Below are 11,411 nucleotides of genomic sequence, written 5' to 3'. Positions count from 1 at the left end.
AATTTAATTAATATGCGTTGGTATATAATAAAAAAGTTTTGCAAATCAGCTAACTTCGTGCACGTACACACGTACAAGATATCCTGAGATCGAAACTAGGGAAGGCAGCAACTGTAATAAAATTCTAGTATTGTCACATGGCAAGCAGCAAGGCGCAATCGAAAGCCATGCACACACGTGCGCACCATAAACATAGATTTTGCAACAGTTCCTAAACTACAACAAAAAATATAATTTTACGGCAAAAATGTGATTTTTTTGTAGTGCTATTAATGTAAAATATTTTTTTATAATGTAAAATTTGACAATTGAATTGTTATGATATCTAAAGATGGGAAACGGTTGTACAAAGACAAATTAGAAATATTATTAGGCTTTTCCATCTACTCACCCTCACTCTCTGTCACCATCTCTTCTTCAAGTATTCTCATTTTCTCTCCTTCCCTTGCTGATAGACTCTCTCTCTCTCTCTCTCTCTCTCTCTCTCTCTCTCTCCGAGTATATATATACACCCACACACGCACACAGATATGAACCAAATTAAGGTTCGGGTAGTGGGCGATGAAGAATTATTTATGGACTCCCATGGCGGAGAGGGATTGTTGGAGAGCCAAAGTCAGCACGCCGCCCAGAGGCACCACCTTCCTTAGAACTTGCTTCAATGGAGTCAATACCCTTTCAGGTCTCTCTCTCGCGCGCGCGCGCGGGCGCACCCTTTCTCTCTTATCATAATCGCGCTCTATCTCTCCGCTTATTATGGAGCCAAAGTTTTGGTGACTACACTCTATATATGTGTACGTTTAAATATATATATATATATATGTATGCCACTGACTTAACATTTCGTCGGCATCATCATCGATCTGCATTTTCAGGAGTTGGGTTACTTTCAATTCCGTATGCACTTTCTGAAGGAGGATGGTTCAGCATAATGCTTCTCTTCTTAGTAGCAATCCTGTGCTGCTACACCGGGCAGCTTCTTCGCCGATGTATGGATGCTGATACACACATCCAAACTTACCCGGACATTGGAGGGCTGGCCTTTGGAGCCAAGGGAAGAACTCTGGTATCCACCTTCATTTACCTTGAGCTCTACCTGGTTGCGGTCGAGTTCCTGATTCTGGAAGGGGATAATCTGACCAAGCTGTTTCCGGACACATGTTTCCACATTGGCGGCCACAAGGTTGGAGGAAAGCAGGGGTTTGTCTTGCTCACTGCCCTTGCCATATTGCCGACGGTGTGGCTGAGGAGCTTGGCCCTGTTGGCTTACCTCTCTGCTGGAGGGGTGTTGGCCTCTGTGGTTCTGGTTGTCTCTGTTGCTTGGGTTGGTGCTGCTGATGGTGTGGGATTTCATGAGAAAGGGGTCCTCTGGAATTGGACTGGGCTGCCTATTGCCGTAAGCCTGTACACCTTTTGCTACGGTGGCCATGCTGTTTTCCCTACTCTCCGCAACTCCATGAGGGAAAGAAGCCAATTCTCCCAGGTTGCTTAGATTCATATCCATACTTGTTCCCTTAGTATTTTTTTTAAACCCGAAAGAGTATCATAAGTTCATAACATTTTGTTGAATTATTTGTCAAAACAGGTTTTGTACGTTTCCTTCATACTAAGCACCATCACCTATGGATCAATGGCAGTTTTTGGATACCTAATGTATGGACAAAATTTGATGTCTCAAGTGACACTAAATCTTCCGGATAACAATCTTAGTTCAAAAATAGCAATCTATACCACCTTGATCAATCCAATAACAAAGTATGCTATAATTGTTTCACCCATTGCCACAGACCTTGAAGAGAAATTTTCTCTCCAAAACAGCAGATTGATCAGGTTGCTCCTCAGAACAGGCTTGGTGATCAGCACTGTTGTGGTGGCACTAACAGTCCCATTTTTCGGCTATGTTATGGCATTTATAGGCTCATTTTTGAGTGTCAGTGCCTGTTTTTTGTTCCCATGCCTCTGTTACCTAAAGATTTGCAGAGCTTATCGAAGTTTTGGGGCTGAGTTGATGCTTATTGGAGCAATCATAGCGATGGGAGCTTCTGTGGCTGTAATAGGTACATATACTTCAGTGAAGCAAATTGTTGAACACATGCATAGAGTTTGAATAAAAGGGATGAAGCAAAGATTTTTCTGAGGAGAATAATAAAGTTAATGAGGATATGGCTGGAAAGAATGGGAAAAGAAGGGATTGAGGACAAGCCACTGTTTCAATGTATGTCGGTGCTAACGAGGATGATATAATGGCAATCTTTGGATGGTCAGTTTTTATATATGTAGTGTCATAGAACTTCACTTTCTATATTCAATTAACTATTTTCATAATTATCAAGAGATGAGATCCAGAGTTCTGCTTCAGTTACATGGTTTTCTTTCCATTTTTATCCTACAATTTATATATTTAACGGTAATACTTCAATTTCAATAAATATATTTTGTTTTTAAACAACAATGTTTTGTTTTTAGTTTTACAATAATTTTATTAATTGAAAATAAATGCATTGTATTTTGTAATATTTTATATAAAATTATTTTTGAATTAAAAATAATACATTTTATCCAAAAACAAGATATATTTATTGAAACTTAACCTTTATTCTTAAGTTAATTAATGGTTGGCATATTATGTCACCTAAATGCTATTTGAATACTTACTTGTGATATTTTTGCGATACTTATGTTTTGATATATTATATTTTATATCATAGTAATATAAATATATTACATATCAATACATAAATATTATTAAAAATATTATATTCAAATATCTAAATAATTTTTTTATATTTATATATTTTTTCAGTTATAGATGAATGTTGATGGTTTAATGCCATCTGGACGCCATCAAATCAACTATTTGACAATATTTAATGTTTTTTTTACATTAATTAATTGTTCCAATCCTTTCCATTAATCCTTAGGGATGTTCGCAGGCAGTTTGATTGGTCTAAACCTTTTTTAATATGTCAAACTATGTGTAGTTTTTTTATTACTCCAAACAGTGCAGTCTAATTTGATTTCCATAAATCGTAATAGACCGCACCAAAATATGGTGCGATTTGGTGTAATTTTTGCAATTTGTCCGAGTGGGCTGGATCAGCAATTGGAGAGGTCTTAGTTTGGATCAACACTTGCTACTCATTCATTGTCTATCTCATTCAACTTAGAGAAAGAAATATTTGGAAAAGAGGAATGAAAGGTTTAGGGAGAGGAGGATGAGAGGTAGAGAGTGTCGGTGGAGAGCAATGAAAGATTTGAGTTTTTAGTGAAAGAGCTAATTAAAAGGGGAGGATAAGAGGTAGAGAGTATCAATGAGGGCTGGGGTAAAAAAAAATTGCTTAGGCTTTAGGGTTTTATTTTTTTTATTTTCATATTATTAGACTCTTAATGGCCGAACGGTTCGATTACAAATTAAAATTATTTTTATTAAATCACAAACTGCACGATTTATAGATTTCTCAAATCATCGCAACTTATTTCCCTAAAAAAACTACACGATGAGATGTATTTAGTTTTTATGGCTTAGCAATTTTTTTGAACAACCCCACCATTCCTTACTATTACTATTATATTTATTTTTGACATTTATAGTAATTTTTTATATTTTTTGTTATATTAATATAAATATATAAAATATTAATATAAAATATCAATCAAATATATTTAAAGAATATTTTTGCTAGTATTTTTAATTTTATTTTTTTATTAAAATATTTTTTCCAAATATTTTAAAATGAGAAACCTCTTCGACTAGAGGGGAAATGGGATGTAAGAATAGAATAAAACAAAATTCCAAAAATACTATTGCACATTTAATTATAATATTTTTTGTAATAATTATATATTAATATATTATATTTTTGTCACATTAATATATAAGTATTATTAAAATTATTGTAATTAAATATCTAAATAATTTTTTAAAAAAACTACATTAAAAAAAGTAATTAAAACTAGATTAGTTGAATGAGGCCATTAATGAGCTTAAACCTTCTCAACCATATACATGTTAATGGGTTGTTGGGACTAAACCAATGCCAGTCCCTCTCTTACTTTGGAAGTAAAGTATTAGAGGGGTCCCTCCTTAGCCCCCTAGAGAGGTAACCTTATTTATTAGGGTTTTTTCATGCAAAGAATTTGTTACGCTTGTAAAATCTATTGTAATATTTAATTTCATAATTAATGAAAATAACTTTTTGTTAATTTATACAACGTGAGCTGTATTTTTATAGTCTAAACTTGTGATATCAAAGAGGTAGATGGAGACCAAAATAATTAAGGTCACCTAATTAAATGGTAGGTTAGGCCCTAGGGATTGTTAGAACTTTTGAAAACTTAATCGAAGGAGAGTCCAAGACGAGCATTTTGATGATTTTGACTCTAAATGAGTATTTTGGTAATTTCTCAACTAAAAATTTGGGGAAAAAAAAAAGAAAATTGGACAAAAATTCTACTTTTGACCTCTATCTTACTACAAATGAGTTTTTGATGGAATTTTTTTTTTTTTTTTGTACATAAGATATTCATTACGAAACCAAAAAATGCCTACAACTTTAAATTAAAAGAACACTCATCAGAACCAAAAGAAATAACATATATACAACCATATATAATCAACAGAAGAGGTCTGCAAAAGAGATCCATCGAAATGAGAATTCCAGAGCTTCTAGAAGACCTTAAGAAGAGCCCATCCAAAGCATAGCCTATCAAGTCATGAAATGTCCCTTATACGCATCATTAGATTGGTACATTCGTGCAAATTAATAGCAAAATTTGTGATAAAGGGACCCAACTACTCTTCAAACAATATTTTAGAATGCCAACAATATATTCATGAGTCAACCATCGTTTTACGTGAAAATTAGCATTGGTAATGCTCCCAATTACTAAGCGATTCAACTCAACAGAGTAAAAGAGTATCAATCAGTTGAGAATTACCAAAAATGTCGCAAAGCACATGTCTGCCACAGTTTGTCATTTCTCATACCATATAAAGACTACTTGACTTCATCGAGGGTAACAACCACAGTAAACCCAATCAACTGATCCTAAGTCAGTTGCCTATCCACAAAAAAAACAACTTTTTCAAGCTGCAAGCTAGTCATGCGAGCACTACTTCCTAGAAGATGTTGGTAGTTGGATACCATAATGTCCACTACCTCATCCTTGGACTCCGTAGTTGAACCATTTGACCTCTAGAGGTTGAGGACATGATGGTTTTTACATCGAGCCATCATAGTCTGAAAAAAGAAACAAAAACATCAATCCCTCTTCGCTAACCATTTAACGCTCGCTAGAAGACATAAAAATTCAATCTCCTAAGTTAAAACAACCATATAATCCATACTCAACTCCAACTCTTGCTGACAAAAAGCGGAATGTCGAGGGTAGTCTTGAATACCTTGTTGCATAGTAGCCTATTTACCTTGAAGATCCAGGACCCTCTCAAATACATGACCATTGGTGCTATTAAGCTACTTCATGACATTTTTGATTGCCTTAAACTTTTGCACCAACCTAAACATAGGAAACCAACTTACCTGCATCTCCCAACTGACAGTCACTTTGCTTAAAAACAAAATATGATCAACCAGATGGTTGAGAAAACAGAACAAGCCCCCATGGTCCTGCCCTCTATCATACTCACCAGTATAGGACTATGATCAGGAATTCCTAGCTATAAGAATAAAGTCTTGCTTTCAAGATACTTAGAAAGCCATGTGCTGGAAATGTATAGCAATGGCACCACAACCCAAAAAAGAGAGTGAATTTGATGTTTGAGAAAAAATAAAACTTTTTAGGAAATTTTGAGAAATAAACAAGAAAACAATAAAGTACAACCAAAATAAATGTAAGAGGGACACAAGCGATTTATAGTAGTTCGGGTAAACCAAGCCTAATCCATTATTTTAACTCTCCACTAAGGATTTGAAGCAATTTACTAAAATCTCCTACCACATCTAGTAACCCTCTAGTAACCTTGCTATGAAGTACAACCTCCTACTTCACAAGGAGACCCTCTAGCATAAATCGTTAAGAATTACAATCTCCTACCAACACCCAATAGACCCTCTAGCTCACAAGTTAAGAAATACAAGAATGATGTAGAAGAAAAGATCTAAGAGTGGAGACTTTCAATTACAATAATCTCTCAAATATAAATGCAAATTAAGACTTGAACAAATGATACAAATGATAATTAAAGCCTTATGAGAAAAAAAATAAAAGCACAATAAGAATAGAAAAGTAAAAATGCAAATGCTAACTCAAATGAATTTATTCTTGCTCATTGGTTCTCTCAAGAGCTTCCTTGAATGGTATTTATAAACATCCCAAAAATTTCAAAAGAAACTAGCAGTTTTTAGCCGTTGGAACTTACAAAACTAGCCGTTGGAAGATCATGCAATAAAAACAGTTGACAAATGCAAAGAATCAATCAACAAGTTAGTTTAAAATTCAAATATTAGTCGACACTTGATGAAGAACAATCAACAATTTTAAAGAACGGTCGACAATTCATAATACAGATACGATCAACAGCAAACACAAAGAGCTTGCATAAAAAGGTCGACAGACTTAAAAACGATCAACATTATAAGAGAAAATGGTCAACAACCTATAAGAAACGGTCAACAGATTGCCTATACAAAATTTTTTAATTTTTTTTTTTTTTTTTTTTTTTGTTGTTGCTCGATTTCAAACTCTTCAAATGTATTTTAAAACTTTGAGATTAATTCAAAATTATTTTCAAAACTATTTTTGATATAACATTTTTAACCAAATAAAACATAATTTTTCAAATGCCATCAAAAAATTTATCACAAGATTTTTAGCATTGGATTATATAATAAAATTAATTTTTATTTTAGTGCTTAATAAAATATATAAAAATAATTTAGAGTATCAAGTTAAGAATCATTAATAAAATAATTTTATCATTAAAATAAAATTATTTTTTATCATCAAAACTATATCAAAAGCAAAATATCACCATATATCATTAAGGGTTTTATACAAATTTAGGATGAGAAATTCATGATATTGTTTTAGATGATTCTCAACAATAGATGTTTCCCCGTGCCCCTCCCTCTGCAATAAATATTGGATTAAATTTAAAATAAGACAGCTTGTAAGGACAAGAAGCATAAAAACTGTTACGTCAAATAAAAGAAGCATGAAAATTGTTGTTTCCCCATGCACTCCCCTTTGCAATAAATAATGTATTAAATTTTATTTTATCCTCATGACACAAATCAAATAGTTAGGTCACGATAAATTAAAATTCGTATCAGTAGATCGTGGTTCGATTCCTTTCTTTACACAATGAATCAAAGTCTCTACCACGATTTACCTCATCTATCGAAATTAAGGGCACAAGCCACGGATGACCGTGCGAGAATAATGATTCTATTTTTTTTTTTTTTTTGTGAAAATAGAAAATGATAGCTAATTTAGAGCCATGCAAATGCAAGCACGGGCGGATTTAGGGGGGGCTCGTGCCGACTTCAGCCCCTGTGTATGTATATATATGTAGAATCAAGGACCAAATGAGTCTGTTGTCCCTATTACCCTTATTGTTCCATTCATAGATGGATCTAGGGAGGGTTGGCACAAACTTTAGCCCTTGGATCCACCCCTTAATGTAAGAGGTGAAAGTGAGATAGGTTAAATAAATGGAAGCAAATAGGTGGGTGCAAGGTCGAACCTTTAATGAAGCCCATGAGGCGGTTGCCCCAGAGCCCATAAATCTTTGATTTTTTGGGGCTCATAAATTTGGAAACCCTCCCTCTCTCGTTCAAGTGCCCAGTTGTCCACCCCTTCCTATTAGATATGGAGCAAAATGCTGCACTATTAAAGTAGTGGAAAGTAAGGGTTTTTCATGGTTTATCTAAGACAGTGTTGAAGTATCTGAATATAATTTAGTTTGATGATTGATAAATGGATGAAAATATTTTTTAATCTAATTTAATTACTAGAATTGTAACACCCCAAAATTTTGGAGACAATAATAATTATCAAATTTTGGTATTTGAGGAATTAAGGTAACAAATAATGTAGATAATAACAATAATCATAATAATAATAATAAAAGAATAAATCAAATTAACTTAAATTAAATTAAATTAATTAATATGCTTATATATGTGTGGCTATGCGCGGGTGCTTGGAGGCCAAGTTTTGCACAGTGGCCTTTTTTCTCTGAAGCTAAAACAGAGAAGAGAGAGAATGAGAGTTGGTGAGAGAGCCGGGAAAATGGGAAGGGGTTTTGTAACGACCCGTCAAGGGGTCTAGACGTTTTTGGGTATTTTATTTTGGGTTCAAAAATTTTTGCTTTAATTAATTGAGGGTTGAAAATATTCTCCCTTGTTTATTTGAATAAAGAGTAAGTGGAAATAAGAATTTTGTAGCCTATTTAATTGGGATCCATCAACGTGGGAAAAGTCCAAATAAATTGGGCTATTGTGATGTGTTCAAAATTTTTAATTATATTATGAATTGGCTTGGATTATGATAATTCATTTGGATTAATGAGTTGGGCCATGGAATGGCCCAAGGTATGGGCTGAGCCCAATTGGGGAATGAGATTTGAAATTTTTGAAAGAAAGTCATAATAAAATAAATTAGCCATCAAATGTCAATAGTGCGCTTGGTCTTCCATTTGACCATTGTAAAGGTGAAGGGCAATCAGGTCATTTGGACAAAGCTGTAGGTGCAGACTGCGCATTGCCCTCTTCATGTTTCATCTGCAGTGGAGACCTTTTCTCTTGTGCGTACTCTCCTTTCCTATCTAAGACTTCTTCTCCTTATCTTTTATTTTCCCTCCTGGTTGCTGGTATTTTCGTCTAGGTTGATAGCAGCTTTAGGAATGGAGGATTTTTTTGCATAGCAAAGTTATCAGGCAAGTTCTTCTTGCACTCCCCTTTGATTTTCAGTGCAAGTTCCTTCACATATCTCCTTCTGCCAATATGATTAATGCGTACATGTTGGCTTGCTGTGTCCATTTTAGCTCATTTAGCTCACTGTGTTCATTTTATCTCATTGTGTTCAACCTTTTGCTTTTGTATCTCTCTGTGGGTCTTCTTGCGATCTCAAAATGGGGTTTGTTTTCACCCCAAGCTTTCTTCGTGAATGGCATTTTATATAACTAGGTGAGGATGAGAACCTCTATTCGTTCTGCATCCAAAGAAGCAGTGTTCAATGTATATATATATATATATTTGTGTGTATCACCCCCTGAATGAGCTTGCTGATCCAAATGCTTCTTATATGTATATGTGCTGTGTTTGAATGTAAGATGCTCAGTCCATTCAAATGATTTCATTAAGGTATTTGGAGCAAACAGCAAAAGCCTCAACTGAAAATATATATAAACTGTTTGCCTATATATATGAGACCCACTTGTAACTACTTATATTCAATATGCGTAACGAGCTGATACCCCCCAGAGATTTGAAAAGCTTCTTAAAGCATGCCCTGCCTAGCTAATCCACAATATATTATGCTTAAACAGTCATTCGAATGCCCCTGTTCTGTTCTGTTCAGCAAACCCAGTTATATATATATACACGTTCGGCTTCATTAATGTTCTAGCGAGCTCGTTCCAGTTCTTTCCGCGAGCTCGTTCCAGCTCTTTGCCGCGAGCTCACACCCATAAGCTCCCTGGCCGCTTAATCGCGAGCTCATCTGTCAAGCTCTTGGCCGCGAGCCCTTGCCGCGCGCCTGACCTCAAGCTCTTCCAGCGAGCTCTTGCTCAACCCCTTGACCGCGAGCTCGTTCACCTCATGACCCCGAGCTCGTTCGCTTGTCCTTCCAGCGAGGTCTCTTGAGCTCTCTCCGTAAGCTGCGACCTCAAGACCGAGCTGTTCCCGAGCTCGTTCGCTTGTCCTTCCCGCGAGGTCTCTTGAGCTCTCTCCGTAAGCTGCGACCTCAAGACCGAGCTATTCCCGAGCTCGTCCCACATGCCTTTGAATGTTTGCATTTTCCTTAATTTATATTTTACTTTCCTTTACTTTAATACATAAATGTAAATAAGAAAGTACCCCTCATTTGGATTCAATAAAAATATCAAAAAAATCAAAATCCATAAAAATAAAAAGTTAGAATTTTGGTTTTAGTACAAATCCATGAATTTGCAATTTTACCACCATCGAAATACATAGTTTCCGTTTCTTGAAAAATTCATTAAAAATCATTTTTACAACAATAAATGCTAGTAATCAAATTACCGGGAGTTAGTCTTTCAAGATGAAGACATTTTCAAAAAATGTTCTATTTGGTCCATTACCTTAGAAAAATTTCAGGATTATGTTTGGTCAGCAATTTCACGTGGTGTGGTCATTTGATTGCATGGGGTCGAATAATGAATTTGAGCTATGAGCATGAATGCAAGTAAATGCATACTATCACTGGTTAAATGAAATCACAACAATCATATGATGGGAATAATAGTTATTAAATTTATAATACTCCTCAACTGGTGAATCGAGATTTAATATTAAATAGCATCTCTCAAAGAAGTATTCTTGTGTTGTAAATTACATTAAGCATTTTTGTGTCATAAATTACATCTTGAATGTGGTAAACATTATGAAGTAAGATATGTTGAATTTATTTGATGATGGGGGAAATACCCGGTATGGGTAAGTGATGTTAACAGCATGAATATTGCAGAATCAGGAATTTAAATACATGTGGTTGGCAAATGCATACATGATGCATACATGTACAGGTTTCATATATATATGTTTTGCGCACCTATTATTTTGCGCGGAGGGAGAAAGGGTACCCTAGAGCACTTGGCACGGGACGAGGTGGCCATAGCCCGGCAGGTTGGCTCCATATTTATTTGTGAGGTTCTATGAAACTTATGCACTTTTGCATGCATTGATTTATGGCTTGAGAGCCGGGGAAATTGATATTGATAATGAAATTATGCACTTTTGCATGCATTGAATTATGGCTTGAGAGCCGGGAAAATTGATATTGATAATGAAATGATGCACTCTTGCATGTATTGATTGATGGCTTGCGAGCCTGTGAGAATTAATAATGATATTGAAATTTTATGCACATTTGCATAGGGATACATGGTGAGATGATATATTGGGTTGAATTGATAATTCATGAATTATGAATCTTGTATATATTGTGGAGTCCTTGATTACTCTTCTTGGTGTCATCGTGTTCTTGAATCATATATATTATTCCTTGTTTCTCGAACTTGCTGAGCCTTGTGGCTCACTTGATCTTCTTTGCCATTCCAGGTAAAGGAAAGACGGTTATTGGGGGCGAGTCCAATAGGACTGCAACTCAGGGATAGCGGTGTATGGAGACGCGTCCTAGCTTTAAAGATCCTAGTTAGTGATTTGGTGAGGGTTGCAATAGTGAAAATTTATTATGTTATGGCATTT

The 11,411-nt window shown here is 35.0% G+C and overlaps 1 protein-coding gene across 1 annotated transcript; it reads left to right on the top strand.

The window, feature by feature from the left end:
* Positions 1–565: 565 nt before the first annotated feature.
* Positions 566–2,264, top strand: LOC127798232 (amino acid transporter AVT1I-like). The gene is made up of 3 exons (XM_052331668.1): positions 566–682; positions 876–1,483; positions 1,586–2,264. Exons 1-3 carry the CDS (start codon positions 586–588, stop codon positions 2,105–2,107), a joined length of 1,227 nt encoding a protein of 408 aa, XP_052187628.1. The 5' UTR covers positions 566–585; the 3' UTR covers positions 2,108–2,264.
* Positions 2,265–11,411: the final 9,147 nt, after the last annotated feature.

Source organism: Diospyros lotus, chromosome 3 (genome assembly GCF_014633365.1).
Source record: "Diospyros lotus cultivar Yz01 chromosome 3, ASM1463336v1, whole genome shotgun sequence".
Taxonomy (NCBI): domain Eukaryota; kingdom Viridiplantae; phylum Streptophyta; class Magnoliopsida; order Ericales; family Ebenaceae; genus Diospyros; species Diospyros lotus.
The sequence above is the reverse complement of the archived record's forward strand: the minus strand, read 5'-3'. Positions and strand labels throughout refer to the sequence as shown.